At 44.4% G+C, this 24,825-nt stretch overlaps 1 protein-coding gene across 2 annotated transcripts in view; it reads left to right on the top strand.

Moving 5' to 3' along the window:
- EFCAB7 (EF-hand calcium binding domain 7) overlaps positions 1 to 24,825 on the top strand; it is a 106,313-nt gene that overhangs the window by 67,189 nt on the left and 14,299 nt on the right. The window contains exons 7-10 of one of the 2 annotated variants that reach the window (XM_073593814.1): positions 6,598 to 6,736; positions 10,532 to 10,641; positions 17,654 to 17,811; positions 23,993 to 24,126. In XM_073593814.1, coding sequence (XP_073449915.1) covers positions 6,598 to 6,736; positions 10,532 to 10,641; positions 17,654 to 17,811; positions 23,993 to 24,126 — 541 coding nt within the window. Of the gene's footprint in view, positions 1 to 6,597; positions 6,737 to 10,531; positions 10,642 to 17,650; positions 17,812 to 23,992; positions 24,127 to 24,825 lie in introns of both variants that reach the window. The other variant, XM_073593813.1, reaches the window with a different exon arrangement.

The raw sequence follows: 24,825 nt of genomic DNA, 5'->3' as shown, positions 1-24,825 counted from the left end.
CCCTTTCACACTGAGCCGCCCCGGGTGTCAGCGGTAAAGCGGCGCTATTTTTAGCGCCGATTTACCATCGTTTTAGTGGCGCTGTTCGGCCGCTAGCGGGGCGGTTTTAACCCCCGCTAGCGTCCGAAAAAGGGTTAAATCCGCCCACAAAACACCGCTGCGGCTGCTCTTTGCCAGCGGTATGGCGGTGTTGCCCCATTGTTTTCAATGGGCAGGAGCTGTGGAGGAGCGGTATATTCACTGCTCCTACACCGCTGCAAAAAAGCTGCTGGCAGGACTTTTTGTGACGCCCTGCCAGCGCAGCGCCCCAGTGTGAAAGCACTCGGGCTTTCACACTGGGTTTGCAGCTGAGGCTATTTTCAGGCGCTATGCAGGAGCTATATTTAGCGCTGTAGTGCATGAAAAACGCCTCCAGTGTGAAAGGGGTCTTAACGGTGTCATTTCATGAGATAATCTATGAGGGCGTGTTTAGGGGCGGAATTAGGGGTGAGGTTGGGTGGGGCTACTGGGGTGAGTATCTCTTAAGGCCTGGCTAGTAGCTCAGGGCTTTAAATTTTGAGCCTTGTACTATACCACTGGGCCTGTGGGGAGGAACCAATTTCAGATCGCTACACACCCAAAAAAAAGGTTGTATATGCCTGTGTGTATGTATATGTGTGTATGTATATGTGTGTGTGTGTATATATATATATATATATATATATATATATAATATATATACACTCACAATCTCTCAAAATGTAATTTTTGTATATAAGGCACTGTCCAATAGATAAAAAGAGGTAAAAGGTAGTTGTTGCATCGGAGAATCATTGTGAGATCATTGCTGCAGGGCATGTAGTCATGAAGTAGCTGCAAACAGTCCGCGGGAGATGATCAGCAGCACCTAGATGCAACAAAGAATGAAAAAAGGCAGAAACTAGTATTTTATAACACAAAAAGCAAAAAAAAAATGACAACTCTTTACGATACACGGTGCTTTCGCATTATATGTCATTCATTTAGGACATGCATCTACTTTAATTCCAGCATCCACCAAAAACTGAACTGTCACTTGTAGTAGCGCTGGCCCTTGATATAGGGCCGGGAGGGCTCAAGTTTCGAACTTAAAATGCACAATTACACCTTCCTGAATGAAAAACACCATTCTCCTCCGCCCCCTCATTTGTAGAATCATGTCTTGTTTTTTTTTTTGTTAGTTTGTTTTTTCAAGTGACAGGTCCACTTTAAGGCCTTGCATGCCTCGTGCTCACCAGCTGCTGGCCCCTTTTTGTTAAACCTCTATTGATTTTCATTTAGCGCTCTAGTTTTAGTCCTGTTGATAAATCACTTGCGCAGCGTCTCCTACAGGGGAGACCTCAGAGCCTGATTCCAGGGTCAATATTTGTAGAGTGTTACTATTGATCATTGCTCTTCGCTTTCCGTTACGTCGCTTGGACTTTAATAGGGTTTCTCTTTTATATCATTTTTTTTTGTGTGCCTCCTAAAATAATAGCTGCTGATATGAAAGCCATAAAGAGCAAACTGCCCGGGCTCCTCTTAAGGTGACCCGGGGGACGCGTGTGAGGCACATAAAATAGTTGTAAGGAGCGAGCGGAAAACGCGCCAGTCACTGCTCTCCTGGGGTGCCTTCTCATTTCCAGTAACGGCTCCAGCTTTGTTCTCCACCCTCACCACCTTTAAATCACTGATAACCTAACCGCTCCAGTTCTACAGCATTGCTCTTAAAACTGGAGCTGATTGTGCAGAAAGAAGAGGCAGAGACCATATTTAGGTGAGGAACACAAAAAATAAATGTACATGCTTCTTCTTATTATTATGGTATTTGGAATTTTTTGATCAGTAAAAACCACAGAGAAAATATTCTATTCTTGAACTTTTTTTTTTTTTGCACTGCTTAATCAGCTGAAGTTCCATATATTGTACAGTGGTAGAACACTGCCACCCAGTGTTCACATTACAGAATGCATGCATGAATTCAAAATTCAGTTTTAAAATATAAATTTCTTCCAGTGGTGGACACAAGTTTGTTGTGGAACTCAGTAGATAAAGCTGCTATTTCTAGGAGGTTGGGCACTAGGCAAAGCAAAGAGCATAGCCCGATTCAGTCGTGTTTCAAACGGGCTTCAGCTTGTAAAATAGCAGTGTGAACAGCTTTTATTAAACTTTTAGCATGCTTTTGCAAAACTTTCGGCAAGCTTCGAGCAGCTTTCCCTAAGCCTTTAGAGTGCCCAGTTTGAAAATGTTGAACACAGATCTTAATGAGAGTACTGACTGTTACTTTAAACATGCTGCTAGCAGGTTTGCAACAAGTTTCAAGAAGAGCTGAAGCCTGCTAGCAGCTTGTTTAAAGTGACAATCGGAACTCTTGATGAACCCTTTCATGCCTAATGCCCCGTACACACAAGCGGATTTTCTGTCGGAAAAAACTTGGATGGTGTTTCTGATGGAATTCCGCTCAAACTTGCCTTGCATACACACGGTCACACAAAAGTTCTCTGAACTTTCGACCGTGAAGAACACAGTGATGTGCAACACTACAATGAGCCAAGAAAATGAAGTTCAGTGCTTCCGAGCATGCGTAGGAATTTTGTGCGTCGGAATTTGTACAGACAGTCGCATTTTCGGACAGGAACTTTTCCCGACCGAAAAATAGAGAACCTGCTCTCAATCTTTTGCTGGCTGGAATTCCGCCAGCAAAAGACTGATGGAGCATTACACACGGTCGCCTCTTCCAACAAAAAGCTCTCATCGGAGTTTTGCTGGCGGAATTTCATCATTAGCCTATTCTGACATTTGTTGCTTACAAGTTAAAATTCATATTTTTTGCTAGAAAATTACTTAGAACCCCCAAACATTATATATATATATTTTTTAGCAAAGACCCTAGAGAATAAAATGACGATCGTTGCAAATTTTTTATGTTATACGGTATTTGCGCACCGGTGTTTCAAATGCAATTTTTTGGGGAAAAAGACACTTTTATGAATTAAAAAAACAAAACGTTAAAGTCAGCCCAATTTTCTTTATATAATGTGAAAGATGATGTTACGCTGAGTAAATAGATACCGAACATGTCATGCTTTGAAATTGCGCACACTCGTGGAATGGCAACAAGCTATGGTACTTAAAAATCTCCATAGGCCTAAAGGTAATGGTTACCAGGTTAGAGTTACAAAGGAGGTCTGGTGCTAGAATTATTGCTCTCACTCTCTGATGATCGCGGCGATACCTCACATGTGTGATTTGAACACCGTTTTACATTTGCGGGCGCGACTTATGTACGTGTTTTCTTTGCTGCGCGAGTACGCAGGGACGGGGGTGCTTTAAATTAAAAAAAATGTTCGTATTTATTTTTTTAACATTGTCCCTTCAAACAAAAAAAAATCTGATCACTTTTATTGCCGTTGCAAGGAATGTAAATATTCCTTGTGACAGTAATAGGTGGTGACAGGTACTCTTTATGGAGGGATCGTGATCCCTCCTTTGCACTTAAAAGTATTCAGATCGCCAAAATCTGCATTTCTGAATACTGTCATTTTTTTTAATTGGCATCATTGGCAGCCGAGTAAAGCGGAAATGACTTCGCTTCCGGGAGTTTACATCAGAGACCAGATCAAAGCAGAATCCGGCTTTGTTCGGGTCTCAGCCTAGGCGGCGGACGCGCCGAGTGGTGGCTTGGGTCTCCCGGTGGGCCTGGAGGCCCGGGAAGAGCGGCGGAAGGTGGCGGGAGGGGGGGATGTTCCCTCTCGCTCCTTTAGGCTGACAGCCGAGCGGCTTTTAGCCACATCGGTTGTTATCACTAAAAAGCCAACCACTGGCTCTGAAAAACAGTGCCGGGGTGATGTGCGCAGCTGCAGACCTCCCCCTGGTATAACCCCTTCAAGCCATGAATGCAAATTTGCGTATGGTTGTCGCGAAGGGGTTAAGCTCTATCTTCAACATTTACAAACTACAGCTGAATGGTACTTTTAAAGACTTCAACAAATCTTACTGAAAGCTCTGCAAATGCTTTGTAAAAGCCTGCTGTTCGCACTGCTCTTATATAAGCTGAAGCCTTTGTGAACAATAACAGTCAGAGGCAGCAATGTCTTAGATCACATGCGTCAAACACAAGGCCCGGGGGCCGAATCCAGCCCTCCAGGCCATTTCATGTGGCCCTCGCATCTCTCCTGCAGCACTCGCCTCGTCTCCACCCCCCACCTTGTCTCAGCAGTCTTGTTAGAGAAGGGCAGAACTCGTCCACGGAGAGGCTCATCTTTGCCCCCTCCCATTGCCAGCAGCAGAGAGGAGGGCAGAACTCCTCCTACAGATTCTGCACCTCTGTGTGCAGCCAAAGCACACACTCGTCTCCACCTCCCCTAATCTCAGCATTCAGCAGACTCCGGGAGCTGACTCCAGCCCTCCTCTGGTCCTCCTTCAGACCCTGCAATTTTTGCTTCCCAGCTTTGCAGTAGCACAATGTAAGTGGGGTGCACTGTGATGTAAGGGAGGGTGGGGGACCCTTGACTTATGATGGTGAGGGGGGGGGTTAACTATAAAAAGGTAATACAGGGGGAAGAGACCCACTGAGAAGAGACACGGGCAGACCAAGCTGCTTAATAAGGGACAAAAATTTAGTTTAATACAAAAAAAGCCAAAACCAGCTACCCATCACCAAAACCAAGATCACATGAAAAGTAGACAACGTTGTCTGTTTAAGAGCAGCTGCGTCACGCTACAATCATGCATGCACACATCTATAACCCAAGCAGATTGCTAAATATAATGTGATCGTATTAATGGACTAGACTAGTATCACAGTGCTGACGGCAGCTACTCACTGGAGCCCTACGGACCCCGCTCGGAAATGGAGCATACAGGACGGCATCTACAGATTTATGGAGCCAAAAACGACGAGGTACCTACCTGGACTGTAACCATATCTTTCCATATATGGTCGGGTGAGCGGACCTTTCGGTCCTCTATTTGCCTCCTCTACTTTGCTCCTTGTATCTTGCCATACTACAGCCTGTGTTAGCCTGCCTCATTATAGTGTCAACTGGCTACTGCTATCCAACAGTGAGATTTTCAGTGAAAGCATTCAATCTAACTTTGGACTTTACTTGTGCCTCTGGACTGGTTACTTTTTGTGGAGTTTTGACACTTTTCCATACTTGCAGCAATACCAGGCCACAATTTCAATCAAAGCTGTTCCTGTGGGATTAGCAATTAGATTCAACAAACCATCCCCTAACCAAGCTATCCCCCTGAAGGAGATTTACTTAACCAAACTTAGTGATAGGACGGACATTTTTCCTTATGGTGCATGTCACCGGGATCTTAAGTCTAGTCCATTAATACAATCACATTATATTTAGCCATCTGCTTGGGTTATAGATGTGTGCATGCATGATGGTAGCGTGACGCAGCTGCTCCTAAACAGACAACGTTGTCTAATTTTAATATGATCTTGGTGTTGGTGATGGGTACCTGGTTTTGGCTTTTTTTGTATTAAACTAAATTTTTGTAATAAAACGATCCCTTATTAAAGGGGTTGTAAAGGTAATTTAAAAAAAAAAAAAAATAACAAACATGTTATACTTACCTTCACTGTGCAGCTCGTTTTGCACAGAGTGGCCCTGAACCTGGTCTTCTGGGGTCCCTCGGCGGCTGTTTCAGCTCCTCCCCGCAAGAACTAACCACCTTACTGCGAGCTCCCTCGCATGGTGGTTAGTTCTTGCGGGCGCGCTCCCGTGATACAGCCGGCGGATATAGCCGCTCACTGTATCACTCGGCCCCGCCCCCCGGTGCGCCGCGTCATTGGATGTGATTGGCAGCAGCGCGAGCCAATGGCTGCGCTGCTTTCAATCCATCCACTGTAGCCAATCAGCGGCCAGGCTGAGCGACGAAATGGATGTCGGGAGCGAGCGGCTGACTTTCAGGGGTCAGGTAAGTAAAACGGGGGGGCTGGGGTCCGGCAGTATTGTCGGAAGTTTTGTTCACCTTAATGCATAGAATGCATTAAGGTGAAAACATTTTTACCTTTACAACCCCTTTAAGCAGCTTGGTCCGCCCGTGTCTCTTCTCAGTGGGTCTCTTCCCCCTGTATTACCTTTTTATAGTTATTGTATCTAGGCACGGAGACCACACCATGTACTGGTGACTCTGCATTTTTAGGGGCACCACATGGGCATGTTGATTGTTACCCAGTGTGGTGGTAACAAATAGTGAGTGTTGGTTCTTTAAACCCCGTCTTTATGATTTTGGGGGGCTCTTGACATCCAATGTAAGGGGGGGGTTAGGGGTGCTGTGGAAATCTAGTTCTACAGATACAACCAGCCCCTTGAGGGCAACCATAATGCTGATACAGCCTTTGATGAAATTGAGTGTGACCCCCCCTGTCTTAGATGATCTCATACTGTAGATATACAGCTAGGAGGCCACAGAACAGGAATGCCTAGGCACAGGCCACCTATTTTTGTAGGAGGAATCCAAGACAAAGGTTACATTTTTTTTTAGGCCACAATTTAACATTTCTAGATGTTACCTATAAGAAAGCAAATCTTCACTTTTTGGGTTTGCATCCACTTTAGCTGTATGTTTATGTGATTTCAGGAATGGCAGAGTTCTCAGTTAAAAGGATGTTTTTTCCTTGAAGACTCCGGAATCGTTAGCCATCACTATAAGCTGCAACTTCCTCTGAAGACGACAGTCTATTTGACAATTAAACCCTTAAATCTCAGCAGGGTTGAAGGTAAGTGTAATAGATATCATATTCACTCATACAGTCAGTGATTTTTCAGTGCTGGATTTGCTTCCCCGTAAAAACAAATATCTACATTGAGTTTGCATGTTCGTCCCGTGGCTGTGTGGATTTCCTTACAGTGGTTGTAAAACCCTTACATATACTCTGTAAAGTGACTGGCCTCAGGTGATACACAGAGATGAAACAAATCCTCCTACATAAGTTATACCTGTTTATCGATAACCATCTTTCCCCTACAGTCATTAAAAGTGCAGAATGTACACAGGATCTTTCGGCTCTGAAAAGCAGGGGGCGGAGAGCTGAAGTTACATCAGTGAGGAGAGGTCTGAGAGCTGATTGGAGGGAAGAGACACACCCCCCCCCCTTCACACAGCACACAGGAACAGAGCTGAGGCTGTCAATCAGCTGGAGGTCCCTCCCCTGCCACCATTTTTCTCTTGGTGTCAGGAAAACTTGTCAGAAGTGACTCATGTTGATAGCAGAGGAACGAGGCGGCAGACAGAAATGACACTTGGTGCTCTGGATTGAGACAAGTGCCCACTATAGAGCAGGGGTCTTCAAATACGGCCCTCCAGTTGTTCAGGAACTACAATTCCCATCATGCCTTGTCATGTCTGTGAATGTCAGAGTTTCACAATGGCTCATGGGATGTGTAGTTCCACAACACCTGGAGGGCCGTAGTTTGAAGATCCCTGCTATATAAGGATATGCTTTGTTCATATTTCATGTCTGAGGTTTACAACCACTTTAAGCTCTTCCAATTTCCTCCCATAATTTAAAGTGATTGTAAAGTCTTGTTTAAAAAAAAAAAATAACAAACACGTTATACTTACCTCCTCTGTGCAGTTGGTTTTGCACAGAGCAGCCCCGAGCCTCCTCTTTTTGGGTCCCTTGTGGGCGCTCCTGGCCCCTCCCTCCTGGTAAATGCCCCCACAGCAAGCAGCTTGATATGAGGGTACCCAAGCTGTGATGCAGCTCTGTGTGTCCACTCAGACACGGAGCCACAACACAGCCCGCCCCCTTTCTCTCCTCATTGGCTGACTGACTTTGATTGACAGCAGCGGGAGCCAATGACGCCGCTGCTATGTCTCTGCCCATCAGGAGGGACAGTCCCGGGCCGGCCGAGGCACTCGTTGACATCGCTGGATAGATATGGGGCTCGGGTAACTATTGGGGGGCTGAGGGGGGAATGCATGAAGATAAAAAGCCTTCTGACTTTACAATCACTTTAAAGACACTGTGGCAAGTTAATTGGCATCTGACCAAAATTGACCCTGCGATTTTCATATATGACTGAGCTGATTTTTTTTCACATTATTGGTAATTTTTTTTAAACCATTGAGCTTATGTAGGGAACAATAGAATGCTGGATAGTCGCAGTCCAAAAAAGTTCACCTTTATTAAAAAATGAATATCAAAGCATCACAGGGCAATACAGACTAACTGCACAGCTGCTGACGCGTTTCACACCAGATATGGTGCTTAGTCATGAGCTTATGTAACTAATAGAACAAAGTTTTATGACAAGTCAATTTAGGGTACCAGAAGAAAACATTTCTGGCCTGCAGCTACAAAGCTAAAGGCATTTGGTTAAAAAAAAAAAAAAAACATTGAACAAAATAAAGGGTGTGCAAAAAATTACTATATGAACTTTTTGAATACCATTTTCATTCAGTTATGTATTAGACCCCTTTCACACTGGGGCAGGGATTTACCGTCGTATTTGGGGGGTATTCCCCCGCTAGCGGGGCGCTTTTACCCCCGCTAGCGGCCGAGAGGGTTAAAACCACCGCAAAGCGCTGCTGGAGCAGCGCTATGCCGGCGGTATAGCCGCGCTGCCTTATTGATTTCAATGGGCAGGAGCGGTGTATACACCGCTCCTTCACCGCTCCAAAGATGCTGCTAGCAGGACTTTTTTTTACCATCCTGCCAGCGCACCGCTCCAGTGTGAAAGCCCTTGGGGCTTTCACATTGGAGAGACAGCAGCGGCTCTTTCAGGGAGCTTTGCAGGCGCTATTTTTAGCGCTGTAGCGCTGCAAAGCACCCCAGTGTGAAAGGGGTCTTAGACATTGATTAAGAGCCCTTTCACACCGGGCCGTCCATAGCGTCGGCGGTAAAACGCCGATATTTTTAGCGGCGTTTTACCGTCGGATTAGCGGCGTATTTCGGCCGCTAGCGGGGCGCTTTTACCCCTGCTAGCGGCCGAGAAAGGGTTAAAACCGCCCACAATGTGCCGCAATGGCGGCGTTTTGCCGGCGGTATCCCAGCGCTGCCCCATTGATTTCAATGGGGAGCAGCGGTGGAGGAGCGGTAAACACACCGCTCCTTCACCGCTCCAAAGAAGCTGCTGGCAAGACTTTTTTCCCGTCCTGCCAGCGCAGCGCTCTGGTGTGAAAGCCCTCGGGCTTTCACACTGGAGACAATGCTGCAGCTGTTTGAGGGCGGATTGCAGGTGCTATTTTTAACGCTATAGCGCCTGCAAAACGCCCTCGGTGTAAAAGGGGTCTTAGACATTGATTAAAGGCTGCTGGACAAACAATTGTTCAGTAGAGAATTGCCATGTTAGGCAGATGTTGTCTTCTTTCAGACACACTGTCTCTGATTGAAATCCTTAAAGCGGGGGTCCACCCACACCGCCAAAAAAAAAAAATATTAAAAGCCAGCAGCTACAAATACTGCAGCTGCTGACTTTAATTAAATGGCCACTTACCTGTCCCAGGGTCCAGCGATGTCGGCAGGGGACGCCGAGAACCCGCTTGGTTCTCAGCAGCTGCCGCTGCCATCCTAGGTGAGGGAATCAGGAAGTGAAGCCTTGCGGTTTCACTTCCCAGTTCCCTACTGCGCATGCGCGAGTCGCGCTGCGCGATCTGGATGGTCCCCGCTATCTCCTGGGAGCTGTGTGTTTCCCAGGAGACAGCGCGGAGGGACAGGAAGAGGCATAGACTCCCATGGGAGTCTATGCCGGAAGTGGATGCAAATACCTGTCTTAGACAGGTATCTGCACCCCCCTCCCCCCTGAAAGGTGCCAAATGTGACCGGAGGGGGGGGGGGGTTCCGAAAAGCGGAAGTTCCATTTTTGTGTGGAACTCCGCTTTAACTGAATCTTTCTGTGGGATGGGGAGGAATCTGTCTCATTCACTTGTGTGTGTAAATCATAGCTTAAGCTATTGAGCTCTGTGAACAACGGGCTTTATACACCAGGAGGTATGAAGAAACTGGGAACCATAAAAAAGGAGCCTGAAAGAGATTCAGTATATGCAAAACCATTACATATTCTTTCTAAAACCCAACTCCAGGCTGGGCAGCCCTTCTCCTTTCACCCCACTGGAGCACTTTCTACCGCCGCAATTCTATTTTCAACATTTTATATGTACTTTTTTTGGAGCTGTCTCCAGCCTGAGAACATAAGGTCTTGGGGTCCTCTTTTTCCTTCTGCAGACGGTCCCTAGTCATGTAGAGGAGGGTGCTCATGTAGTGGAGTGGATACTGTTTTCTACATCAGTTTCCTGTGAGTTCAGGCCGGCTTGGTGAAGATCCCTGTTGGGTGTCCCGATGATGCCTCGGGATCACAGGAAGGGGTTTGGGTGGATATCATTCAGCTCAGAAGGGGAGCCTGTGGCCAGGTCTGCAGGAGGATGCACAGTGTAGTACTGGATTGTGGACAGGGTATGTACTACGTTAGGACTTTTTTTGCTAATTGGGTGGCTGGGGGGGTAATAAAGAAAAAAATAATTTGACATTTCACATTAGAAAATTAACTGTTTTTTTTTTTTTTTTTTTTAGGAAAACCTTCCCAATGGATGTCAGTGGACACAGCTCTGTATGTATTAAAGGAAAGCGATGGAAAAGGAGATCCTCAGCTCATCTCTTTCACAGAAGTGCGGAATAAAGAGGTGAGTGCTTGCTTTGTATCCCGCTCACCTGGAATAATAGTTATAGATAGAGTTTTGGCACAAGGTCTAAAACAGGGATGAGCTCAGGCGTGTTTGGATCCCAGACTGAACCCACCCAAGCAAGCCCACCAGGAAGCTGTCGCTGTACTGGGCCAATCTTAAAGGGGTTGTAAAGGTTAGTGTTTTTTCACCTTAATGCATCCTATGCATTAAGGTGAAAAAACACCTTTCAGTGACCGCCCCCTCCCCCCCCCCTGTTTTACTCACCTGAACCCTCAAACTTGTCCCACGGGGACGCGCTCTCTCTCTGCCTGGGGTCCTTGACTCTTGATTGAATAGATTGATAGCAGCACAGCCATTGGCTCCCGCTGCTGTCAATCAAATCCAATGACACGGCCGCCTGGGGGGCGGGGCCGAGTCCTGCATCCGGCGTCAGTGAACGGCGAATGCTGGACTCGGGAGTGCGCCCGCAAGTTAACCCCCCGGGAGAGTGCTTCTCCTAAGGGGTTATCTGATGCGGGGAGGAGTCGCGAGAGCCGCCGAGGGACCCCAGAAGAGCAGGTTCAGGCCACTCTGTGCAAAACGAGCTGCACAGTTGAGGTAAGTATGACATGTTTGTTATTTTTAAAATAAAAAACTGGAACCTTTAGTGTCACTTTAAGTGGCCGAGGCATTCCCCACTCCGCAGCTGCATGTATACGTGCCCATTGTAAATATGGGGCTGTGGGGGCAAGGAATGAGCCAGCCGCAGATAATTGGCCCAGTACAGTGACACCTTCCTGGTGGGTTTGCTTGGATGGATCTGAACATGCCCAAGCTCATTACCAGTTAGGAAGCACCTTGATAATGATATCGTATTCCTCCCACCTGAAACTTAGCTTTAACAGATCAAAAAGGGAGGAAAAAGGAGAAGTTTACAAAGGGTCCACGTTTTACTGCTGTATTCTCATTGCAGCTAATATCCATTACTGCATGTTAATCAGCTTCTTTTCTGCCTTCATTCATGGGGTTTATTGTTACATAATTTAGTCTAAAGACTCCATTCACACGGGCAGCAGCAATCCTCCATTTATATGTGTTTAGTGGACATTACTAAATGCATATAAGGCATGCCAATATTTTTTCATGGTGCCATTCACACTGAGCGCTTTCCTGCATTTAGGTGTGGTCAGTTTATTTGCATTGAGAGAAAATAGAATTCTGTAAGTCCAGGAACCAGTGCCGGGACAAGGTTATTTAGAGCCCTGGGCGAACGCGCCAAACTGCACCCCCTCCAAGATGTATGAGCATTATGTGTCAGCAAAAATCGCCCCCAAAAAGCAAATTGAGCACTAATCTACATGCTTACCCCCCAAGTATAAATTCTCCCTCCTCCCAGTATTTATTTATTTATTTCAGGTACTTATATAGCGCCATCAATTTACACAGCGCTTTACATATACATTGTACATTCACATCAGTCCCTACCCTCAAGGAGCTGACACTCTAAGGTCCCTAACTCACATTCATACATACTGGGGACAATTTAGACAGGATCCAATTAACCTACCAGCATGTCTTTGGAGTGTGGGAGGAAACCGGAGTACCCGGAGGAAACCCACGCAGACACAGGGAGAACATGCAAACTCCAGGCAGGTTGTGTCGTGGTCGAGATTTGAACCAGCGACCCTTCTTACTGCTAGGCAAAAGTGCTACCCTCTACACCACTGTGCCGCCAAAATCCCCCCCCCCCCAGCAGTCTATGGACGCCGAATGCTAGACTCAGGAGCGCGCCCGCAAAGTAACCCCCCAGGGAGAGCACTTCTCCTAGAGGGTTATACGATGCAGGAAGGGGCTACCAGCGCCACCAGGGGACCCCAAAAGTCGAGAATCGGGGCCACTCTGCGCAAAACGAACTGCACAGTGGAGGTAAGTATGACATGTTTGTTGTTTAAAAAAAAAAAACAAAGCCTTACAATCATTTTAACACTAAAATACTGGATGAACCCTCACTGCTATGTACTCTTTCTAGCAAACTTTGCAAAAAAAAGTATTTTTAGTTCACACATACATTGCAATACATGGAGGAGAGCTACTAGGTTCAGGTCTGGTCACGGACCTGAAATACAACAGAAACAAGATATACCTGTGCTCAAATCCCAGTAGCTGGATCTAGTAGCTCTCCCCCATTGTGTGTATGTTTGCTCCATGTTGGCATTGTGTCCACAGTAGCATTTGAAGTGTCAGAGCAGAGTAGGTCTGGCCAGAGAGAGATTACTTTGACGCAGTTGGCCAGATTAAACATGTATTACAATGTACAGTATGTATGAACTAAAAATCCCAGTTTTTTTTTTATTGCAAAGTTGGCTAGAGAGGGTATATAGTGTGCAGGGGGTTCATCCAGAATTTCTAGGGTTAGAACCCCCTGTTTTTATTGCTGTCTGTGGCCCCATTAGGGAGATTCCTCCTCTCTATTTGTCCTGTTTACCATTATCATTGAAAGTGAAAGTAAAAGTAAAAGAAAATCCCCAGAAAAGTAATAGAAAGGAAATTTTCCAATGGGGACACTGATTATGGTGACCTGGGGGGGGGGGGTCCCCAAGGAATTCCCTTAATTTTCAGGGATTAACTAACTCTCACTTCCTGTTTTTGGCTATGGAATAGGAAGTGAAGGTAAATCTCCCAAATGGGACACAGATGGCAAAATATAAACTGACGGGTTATATCTACTTACCTACTTTATCCAAAATGAAAAAAAAAAAAGTTTTATGAATGAATGAATGATTTGTAAAGCGCTGCAAATGCGAACTGAATCGCCTCAAGGTGCTAGATCCGTTCTGTGTTTTACCTAAAATTCTACTTTAGATGTATGCTTGACCACTTGCCGACTGCCGCACGCCGATATACGTCGGCACAATGGCAGCAGTGTGCAAATGGGCGTACCTGAACATCCCCTTTAATTTGCAGGGCTAGTGGGCGGGCACGCGCCTGCTGCGTACAGCGTGACTGTGCCCGTGGGTCCCGCGGACTTGATGTCCGTCGGTGTCCCGCAATCGTGTCACGGAGAGGCAGAACGGGGAGATGCCTATGTAAACAAGGCATTTCCCTGTTCTGCCTAGTGACATGACAAAGATCTACTGCTCCCTGTCATCGGGAGCAGTGATCACTGTCATGTCAGTGGTAGCCCATCCCCCCCACAGTTAGAATCACTCCCTAGGACACACTTAACCCCTTGATCGGCCCCTAGTGTTTAACCCCTTCCCTGCCAGTGTTATTTACACAGTAATCAGTGCATTTTTATAGCACTGATCACTGTATAAATGACAATGGTCCTAAAATAGTGTCAAAAGTGTCCAATGTGTCCACCATAATATCGCAGATAAAAATCGCAGATCGCGGCCATCACTAATAAAAAAAAAAAAATAATAAAAATGCCATAAATCTATCCCCTATTTTGTAGATGCTATAACTTTTGCGCGAACCAATCAATATATGCTTATTGCGATTTTTTTTTTTTTTTTTTATCAAAAATATGTAGAATACGTATCGTCCTAAACTGAGGAAAAAAATTGTTTTTTTTATATATTTTTTCGGGATATTTATTATAGCAAAAGTAAAAAATATTGCTTTTTTTAAAGAAATTGTTGCTCTTTTTTTGTTTTTAGCGCAAAAAATAAAAACCACAGAGGTGATCAAATACCACCAAAAAAAAGCTCTATTTGTGGGGAAAAAAAAGGACGTCAATTTTGTTTTGGTGTAACATCGCACGGCCGCGCAATTGTCAGTTAAAACGACGCAGTGCCGAATCGCAAAAAGTGCTCTGGTCAGGAAGGGGGTAAAATCTTCCGGGGCTGAAGCAGTTAAAGTAAATCTACAGCCAATGTTTTTTGTTAGTTTCAGATATAGTATGGAAAGGTTTTTATTGGTATCTGTGTCCCCACTGAGCAAATGAAGCTTTCCTTTCTTGATCCTGGAGACGTTGTTGCTGAGACAGAAGGTGAGGGGAAATCTTCCAATGGAGACAACTCTTTGAGTGACAATCGTCTAAGAGGGGATTTCCCATCACTTTGAAGAGGTTTTGGTTTACTTTCTGTTTTGTCTTTGGGACACAAAAGTGAAGGGACATCTCCCGAATGGGGGCACAAACAGAATTAAGAAACCTGAGGGGGTTTTAAACCCCCCCCCTCTCCATCCACACTGAAAACTAAGCAAAAAGAGATGCAGTTAAATGAGGCTGGCATTGGGGCCATCAAGATGAGCAGTGAAAACTGGGTGAGCATGACAGCCCCAAAACCTGCTTCAGTAAAAGACAGTTTAGCAATAGGTGCTCCCATAATTCTACCCTGATCCATCTATCCACTTCCGGAACAGCAACATACCCGTGCATCATTGGTCTTCAGGTGGTTATACCATGATCCCTGCAGCGGCAGACATCATCCCGGTACCGTTTTTAGAGCCAGTGCTCGGCTCTTTTGTAAAAGCAATCCTAGCGGCTGACTAGCCACTGGACTACTTTTAAAAGCAGTGGGTGGGGAAGTTCCTCCAGTCACTTTCTGCGGCTTGCTTGGGCTCTTCCCATCCCACTTCGAGACCCGAGCGACCAACCAGCATGTGTGCTGGGATCAGGTTTGATCGGTCCTCTGATATGGTAGCCCGGAAGCGATGACCTGACATCACTTCCAGTTTAACCGGGTGTCAACGGCGCCATTTAAAAAAAATCGCAAGCATTCAAAAAATGATCTCTCCATAAAGAGTAACTGTCACATGCCTATTGCTGTCACAAAGATGTTTACACTCCTTGTGACAGCAATAAAAGTGATCCCAACATTTTTTTCAAAGCAACAGTATAAAAAAAAAAAAGTTAATAATGAAAGAAAAAATCTTTTTAAGTGTCCCCTTCCTCCTGTGTTTGCATGCAAAAGGGAACTTGCGTGACGGTCCTACACATGTGAGGTATTACTGCAAATGTCAGATCATAGGCAGTAATTCTAGCACTAGACCTCCTTTGTAACACCCCTTTCATACTGAGGCAGTTTTCAGGCATTTTAGCGCTAGAAATAGCGCCTGTACCGCACCTGAAAACTGCCTCCCATGCCGCCTGAATGTGAAAGCCCGAGTGCTTTCACACTGGGGTGGTGCGCTTGCAGGACATTGGAAAAATTCCTGCAAGCAGCATCCTTGGGGCGGTTTTGGAACGCTGCATACACCACATTTTGCAATGAATAGGCAGCGCTTCCGAAGTGCCTGAAAAGCATGGAAGCGGCGCAACACGGGTGTTTTTAACCCCTTCTTCGGCCGCTAGCGGGGGGGTTAAAAGCGCCCCGCTAACGGTTGAAAAGCGCCACTTAAACAGCGGTAAAGCGCCGAAGTGTGAAGTGTGAAAGGGGTCTTAATCTAAATTGGTAACCTATAAAGGCTTTGAAAGCGTCGCCTATGGATAGTAAAATTTACGTACTTTGTCGCCATTATAAAGCGTGACATGTTTGTTATCTATTTACTTTTTGGCGTAACATAATCTTTTAGATTTTACAAAAAATTGGGTTATGTATTGTGTTTTTACAATAAAGACCTCAGAGAGTGGGATTTTAAGGGCAATAATAGAATTAGATAAAGAGGTTGTATAAAAGAATTATATTGATTCTATTAGTACAAAAAAGTTTAAAAACCAATCTTATAGGAAATCAAACAGATAAATGACACAAATACAATATATTACAATGATGGCAAAAAAATCCCACTACATAGATGCTCCTCATCCATGAGTGAGAGTCCGACGCGTTTCGAAATAATTAAATATATAATCTTCCTTAGGGACAATTTGCCATTTCTGAAAAGTACAATATACGATGTAAATATATGAAATACAGAGATATATCTTATAGCATACATCTGACAGGATATATAAAGCTTATATCAAAGTATACAAAAAAACTTACATGTCAAAAGCAGTGATTCGAGCAAAAGGTTCCTATACACCAGTGGTTCTCAACTCCTGTCCTCAGGACCCACAAACAGGCCAGATTTTAAGTATTACCATGCGGAGATGCAGACTAGAATACTGCAATCACTGAGCAGCAAATGATATCACCTGTGATGTATTTCAGTTATCTTTCAAACCTGGCCTGTTAGTGGGTCCTGAGGACAGGAGTTGAGAACCATTGCTATACACCATCAGACATCCGCAAAGCTTGTATTGGCCTTTCAACATACAAAAGAACCCCCGGATGTATTGTGTTTTTTTTTTTTGTTTTTGTTTTGTTTTTGTTTTTTTGCATTAAAATTCCAAAAAGTTTATTTTGTCCCAAAAAATTGTGTTTAAAAAAGCGCTGCGCAAATACCATGTGCCATAAAAAAAAATTGCAAAGCCCACCAATTTATTCTCTAGGGTCTCTGCTTTAAAAAAAATATATATTTTTTGTGGATTGTAAGTCATTTCCTAGCAAACAATACTGATTGTTGCATGTAAATAAAAAGTACCAGAAAATGCCCGGACTGGAAGTGGCTATAGCAGAATTCCAGTGAAAAAATAAAAAATAAAACAAGAAACTTTGGCTGCAATTCCTACTTTCAATCTGGCACTGCACTCACAGTACTTTTTTTTCCACCACTAAATGGCCTTAGCCTGGCCACCATCATTCAGCCCACTTCCTCTGAGCCCAAGCTATCAAGGATCTGCCTCAGACTGGACATGGATTTGCCACAGCCTAAGGAGATGCAGCACAGTGATGAACTTATCTCCCTAGCACTCTGCTTTCTACTCTTATCAGCATGCTTCATCACCAAATTAATTGTCTTCTTTTGTAGCTGCTCCAAGTCCCAGCTTGAGTTCTGCTGTACAGGGACTGCAAGAAACTGATATCAAATTGTATTCCCGATACTTACACTGCTTGCACTTAAATAAAATACATGTCTTGATTACAGAACTAAATTAATTTGTGTCTTTTATATCTTCCTGGATTTCAGCTTTTAAAATGAGACCAGTGTAGGTCTGTGTCGGCCAGTATATATCTGATATCTCATTCTCTGCCAGCAGGCCTTTGTCTGGAAGGGCGAGCTCGGAGTCGGCTCTTACACACTTATGCCGTTCACAACAGGCTGCAAATTAACTAAAAAGAAAAAACAAATTGTGAAAGAGGCCAAACTAGTTTACAGAAATGACAAGGAAGATTTAGTTCTCACTCCGGAGTTCAAGTAAGTCTCTGTGAAACTTCTTATGTTTTGTATGTGGTCACCGTTCACAGCGCTGGAAACCCTTCTGCCCAATGCTACAGATTTTCATTGTCAGTGTTGCCAACCATCCGTATTTTTACTGGCAGTCAGTAAAAAACGGGCACTTTTCCCCTGCCAGTAAATGCCAGTGACAGGAAAATGTTGGCAGTAAAAAGATATAAATTAGCAAATTTAACCGCTTCAGCCCCGGAAGATTTTACCTTCTTCCTGACCAGAGCACTTCGGCACTGCGTCGCTTTAACTGACAATTGCGCGGTCGTGCGACATTGCACCCAAACAAAATTGACGTCCTTTTTTCCCCCCACAAATAGAGCTTTCTTTTGGTGGTATTTGATCACCTCTGCTGTTATTTTTGGCGCTGTAAACAAAAAAAATAGAGACAATTTTGAAAAAAAAGCAATATTTTTTACTTTTTGCTATAATAAATATCCCCCAAAAATATATAAAAAAACAAATTTTTTCCTCAGTTTAGGCCGATATGTATTCTTCTACATATTTTTGGTAAAAAAAAAAAATCGCAGTAAGCGCATATTGATTGGTTTGCGCAAAAGTTATAGCGTCTACAAAATAGGGTATAGTTTTATGGCATTTTTATTATTAATTTTTTTTTATTAGTAATGGTGGCGATCTGCGATTTTTATTGGAACTGCGACATTATGGTGGACACATCGGACACTTTTGACACTATTTTGGGACCATTGTCATTTATACAGCGATCAGTGCTATAAAAATGCTTTGATTACTGTGTAAATGACACTGGCAGGGAAGGGGTTAACACTAGGGGGAGATGAAGAGGTTAAGTGTGTCCTAGGGAGTGATTCTAACTGGGGGGGGGGATGGGCTACCACTGACATGACATCGATTACCGCTCTCGATGACAGGGAGCAGTAGATCTCTGTCATGTCACAAGGCAGAACGGGGAAATGCCTTGCTTACATAGGCACTTCCCCGTTCTGCGGCTCCGGGAGACCGGCGGACATCAAGTCCGCCGGTCCCGTGGGCACGGTCACGCTGTACCTGCCAACTAAAGGGGACGTACAGGTACGCCTATTTGCCCACCGCTGCCATTATACCGACGTATATCGGCGTGCAGCGGTTGGCAAGTGGTTAAATTTAATTGAATTTATTACCAAATTAAATTTAGTTAAATATATATAATAAGGCTTACCTGTAGCTACCGTGGATATCTCCTATATCCCCTGTATCAGCATGTGCCGACATCATCGGCACATGCCCACTGAAGCAATGGCACGTTCATGCCGTTGCTTCAGCTGTCGTGCCATTGCCGGCGACTTCCGGGAGTGACGTCATTCCTGCTCTGGCCAATCACAGCGCGGGAGAACCGCGATACCCGGAAATTACTCCAGGAGTGATGTCGCCGGGCAGAGCAGTGTGTCGGGACCTCTGCGGGGGCTTCGATCTAAGGTATTTCATTTTGGAAAAGGCTATAAGATAACAAAATGTGGAAAAAGTGAAGCGCCGTGAATGCACTGTATAAAGGCAAAAAACAAAGTTCTTATTTTATTTTCGATATAGTAAGTAAGTAGTTCAGGGACAGGACTGGGGAGGGCAAGGAATTGAAATGGGCGCCGAACACACATGAAACTGGCTCTCACAGTGACACTGACAGTGGTGTGCAGCAACACAGATGATGATGACATCTCACCATCACGACATGTCCTCTCCTGACTAAAATTTGGGGGAGGGGAAGTTGGGACTTTATATGAGGCCATGACTGGGTAAAGCCATGTGCCTCCATCCCTGTCACTCTGACAATGAAAGCACAATTGCGGCAGGAGGCAGCAGTGAAACTAAGGGGTGGGACTTTAAATGAAACTCATGATGACAAAATGAATATATTGGTGGAAAATAAGATTGTTTATTAAAACATAAAAACCATGTTTAATGACATTGAGTCACATATACAAAAAAGAATCGCATCCATAAACATAGTGCCAATTTCAAATTAGATAAGAACTAGTGATAACATGTTTACAAACAAGGATATACATGATAATATTGAGGGGTCCACCAAAATTCAAGGTAAAGTAAAAAGGTTAAGAAGATAGCATCTGTACAGTCAACAATCTTGGGACCCTATCAAGGTAAAAATTATGAACACATATCATGATAATTGTGTAGCTGAGGAACACAGTGTCAAGTAGCTTGACGCGTTTCGTGGCTTTAAGCCGCTCTTCAGGAGCAGACATATGTGGTATCTGCAATAAGAGAATGAACTGGCTAAGTAAGTTAGCTATGTCAAGGTGGGGGGGGGGGGGGTTGGGTAGATACCCTCCCAAACCAAAACCATTCAAGCAAGATAACTTACAAATATGTGTACACAAGGAAGGAGGATGCCAATTGCCGTAGGCCACCCGAGGACGTCGGTGCCGGAAACATGTTTATGGATGCGATTCTTTTTTGTATATGTGACTCAATGTTATTAAACATGGTTTTTATGTTTTAATAAACAATCGTATTTTCCACCAATATATTCATTTTGTCATCATGAGTTTCATTTAAAGTCCCACCCCCTAGTTTCATTGCTGCCTCCTGCCGCAATTGTGCTTTCATTGTCATGTCCCCTCCTGAGTCGCAGCAACAGTCTCTTTCCATACCAGGTGGTCCCTTCAGGCCACTCCGGTCCTAACAGCACTGACAGTCCCACTCCTCGCTTGCTTTGCTCCTATTCTGTAGACCCGCACGCGAGGCCCTGCCTGCTCCGCTCCGCTCTCTTGCACCACGCCATCACACGGCATGCCCTTCACGAGACCCGCCCCCCGCTGGCGCTGCCCGAACACACTGTAGCAGGCACTTTGATGGTCTTGACCAGATCCAGACCGGAACTGCACATGCACAGCTTCGAGCCGAGCGTCACAGCCATATTTTTTATACTGCAAAATGGAGAGAAGGCTGTGCAGATTAAAGTGGTTGTAAACCTTCAAAAAAAAAAAAAAACTCAGTGCTTAAACCACTAAGGTGGTTTACTGTTGCACGAGCGCTCTTTGTGGCTTGGAGACAAATTGCCATTAGGTGGACCTCCCCTTACCCTCCGACTATATCTGATTGGATATTTGATCTGAATAGATCCATCTCCTACGAGAGGTATGTTTTCTTTATGAGGAATTTATCTAAGAGGTTTGATACTATTTGGAAGCCGGGGCTTGACCATATGGATATGGGACTGAGTTAGGAGTTACCTTTGCCAGAATATAGATGTATGGAAAAAGAAAAACAGTTTTTATTTATATGCTAAAAGGGGGGGGTTAAAATTGCCCCTCCCTTTTCCCTTTTTTTGGGGGGGGGGGGGATTTTGTGTGTGTGGTTTTTTTCATTATTTTCCTTTTATACAAATACCCCGTAATGACAACGTGAAAGAAGTTTGTTTGAAATCTTTGCAAATGTATTCAAAATTAAAAATTAAAAAATCCCATGTGCCAGTAAATTTTGGGTGTTGTGTCAGTAAATATCAATTTGGTAGGTTGCCAACACTGTTCCAGGTGCTCCTTTATATTGGACCATGGATGGAACAAATTATCCTCCAATCTAACAAAGATTCCAACATCATCAGGAAAATTCAAATCATTGTAAAATTTGTATCAGCACATAGACCTCATTCACAAGGGCATAATAAGCAAATGTCTGTGCAAAGGGCCATGCTTGCCTCAGTCTCATTCATGTCTGTTGGGACACAGCGGCTGCACCAACATAGCCGCTGCTCCCATTTTGACAACGGCGTGGGTGTGGATGCATGTCCCCAAATTCACACTGTCTGCATTCAGAGACATGCACGCACCCACACATATGTTAAACTGGGAGCAGCTAATGTGTCTATACAGCTGCTGTGTTCCAATATACATGAATGGGACTGCCTGCTCGCAGATGCACAAAGCTGCACAAAGGGCCAGTTTACATTATGCCCCCACATTTACTCCACATTGAAAATGCACTCCAACATACAATCCCTACCGTGGATGCCCCCATCTCTATGTCCCCCTACATTGATCCCTCTCATGAAACACACATTACAAGTTTGGGATGATGTTAAATACTCCAGCAGTTTACTTTCTCCCTATATCTCTCTTTGCTTCCTCTCACGGGCCACCCCTTCTTTCCACCAGGTCTCAACTCTCCTATCTCCTTTTGCTGGTGGACCATGCACAGGTTTAATATTCACTTTTATTTCTGGAGAAGGACTCAATTCTCTCAAGTCAAACCATCAGAGAGCGTTTCAAAGGTCCAGCGACTGAGCTCTTCCAATATTTGCAGATTAGGCACTGGATCGCTGGTCTCATTGCAGATGAAGACCTTTCCACATCGCTTACTATCTTTGAACATACCTGCTACCGCACCACACTGGCTTAAAAGCTTATCTTTGTAGGATGCTCCCAGCTTAACCCATTACCCACGCCAACAGCTCATGCCTATGTAAGTTGGTAGGAGAAAGATTTGAAGGCCCACAGGTCTGCTTTGGACTAGTAGGCCATTTGGTTCTCCACTGCTTCCTACCCTGGCATCCGCCTATAAAGTGATGGCCAGCTGGTACATGGTCCCCTCCAGACTAGCCCATATTGTCCTTGGATACTCAGGCCTATGCTTCCGAGGATTTGGTTGACCTGCCCTATGCTGGGCCTCTTCTGGTCCAGGGTCTTCTCACTGTTGTGTTCAGTACTTGGAACGCCGCTTACGAAGGACCTTTGGCTGGCCGTCCTCCATTTTAAACCCCTGAACATTACTAAATTTCCATTCCAGTTGGCCCACTTTGTTCTGCTAGCTTCTAAATTTACAATCACTAAGGTGTGGAGGAAGCAATTCACCCATTTTTCAGAAGTCGAATCTGGCATTTTTATTAACGAGCAATTGACTAATATTCTTACTACTACTCACACCAAATTTCCTAAAATTTGGAGCCCATGGCTCACATACCGACATTCAACAATTTCCTCAGCGAGCCTGACAGCTGAATAAGTTGCCTCCCAGTGGACACTACCTGTGTCACACCCTCCCCCTCACCAGCTCCTTTCCTCCTTCTCCCCCTCACCAGCTCTTTTCCTCCTTCTCCTCCTCCTGCTCCTCTCCTCCTTCTCCCCTCCTCCTTTCCTTTTCTCTTTTCTACTTATTTCTCTTCCTAACGGAACCTAACCCTTCGTTACTGGACTAATGCCATGTTGGTCATCCAGGTCAATCAATAGTATCAGCCTTATGGCCGCAATCTCCTTCACTGTTTTGCTATATTGACCAATTGTTGGAGCAATGCTGGAGGCAATTTACAGCACACACTAATGTTGGTAGTGTAATCATTAATGTTGAATGTATGTTCCTTGCTAAAGAAAATTTTTTTTTTATCAAGGGGTTATGGGTAAAGTTCCACTTTAAAGTCAATACGCCCAGATCATATTTAACATATTAAGATATTTAGCATCAGTATGTGTTGGCTTGAAAAACAACTTAATAGGCTCCCTCAGAGGGGGGCAGAGAGCCGGAGCATTGTGTGTATAAGGCATGTAAAATTCTTGTTATTGGGCAGTGGGATTCAGTGAATGTAGTGGTCCGTGAGGTCCAAAAGATTGGCGACCAATGACCTAAGGTACTGCTGTCTGACTGCTAGTCTCCCCAAATCTCTGTGTTCACTGTTCTCCTTACTGGAGTGAAAGCCATACCTCATTACATGCAGTTCAAGGATCCCCCTGCTTCTGTTCCATCCTGTCTTTGAAACTGTGTTTCCTCCACATCTCCTGCTTCTTTTTCATCATCACCCCACCAGTCATCAGAGAGGCGGCTTTAACACGAGGATGCAAAGCCTTCTTCTACCAATATGGCTGCCTTCATACAGAGATACAATGCAGAAAAATACATGGTCAGTCAGTACTGAGGAATTGATCAGCTGCAGGGAGCCTCTAGGCAATACTGGTGACTAGTCCTTTGTCCTCTGCCTGCTTTTTTGGGCACAGCTTCCATAGTACAGGTCCTCTTTAACTTGATAGATTTGAAAATAAGGCACTCTAATGTTAGCATCTGACATTCGCACAATAAAATTTAAAGGAAGTGCCACAGGCCGATCGTGTAGGAAATGTATTTTAAAGTTATAAACCAAGGAGCTTGCTACACATTACAATATTCTTCCTCTTTTTTTTTTTTCCAGATCTGCTCTGTCCGACATGTTTGACATCATTGATTTAGACGGCAATGGCTCTCTCAGCCTGGAGGAATATAATTTCTTCGAGATGCGAACCAGCGGTGAGAAATGTGACGATGATGCCTGGGAGGTTTGCAAAGGTGCGTCCCCGTTGCCTTCGGTGTTTGTGTTTTATTCACCTTGCCAAGAGTTGTCTCTTTTGTATTAATGGAGTCACTTAATACAGTTGTTTAACGGAAAAAAGTGTGTTATTGAGAGATAATCTAGAACAGATTTAAATACGTAGCACTATCTTCCCGATAATACATGGTATATTACAGGCCGTAAAACGTCCACTAATTCTGAGCAAAACATTTGCATTTTTATGGTTTTCTATTAAGAATGCATTAGAATTGAATTACTTTTCTTTTAACCTTTCAGCAAGATGTTGGAGAAAAAAAGCTTTTGGCATAAAGGCCAGGCGCTTCCAACATTTATTACAATGTGACCTTAATATCACCCGCTATCATCGCACCTTCTTCCTCGAACGGCAGAGGGAAAAACTTAACATCATTTACTTCACTATTCATCCAGCTTCTCATCATAGACAAGAAAATAACAAGATCAAAGTCACAACAGATTTTTCTGATTAAAGATGTACAGGAGATACCCTGGCTAAGCAGTGCTGACTTGACATAGTTCGTAGCTCATAAGACAGTGTAGCTTATTCATTGTTAAAGGATCTATCTACCCAGGGAAGATATTTTAGGTTTTGGTAGGTGACAGAGTATTGAATAATGCAACGTTTTGTTGCGAGTTCAGATCTCTGTGGTTGCAGGGACTCCAGCATTGAGGTCTCT

This window comes from Aquarana catesbeiana, linkage group LG07, assembly GCF_042186555.1.
Source record: "Aquarana catesbeiana isolate 2022-GZ linkage group LG07, ASM4218655v1, whole genome shotgun sequence".
Classification (NCBI taxonomy): Eukaryota; Metazoa; Chordata; class Amphibia; order Anura; family Ranidae; genus Aquarana; species Aquarana catesbeiana.
Note: the sequence above shows the minus strand (reverse complement) of the source record. Positions and strands in the feature narration are given on the sequence as shown.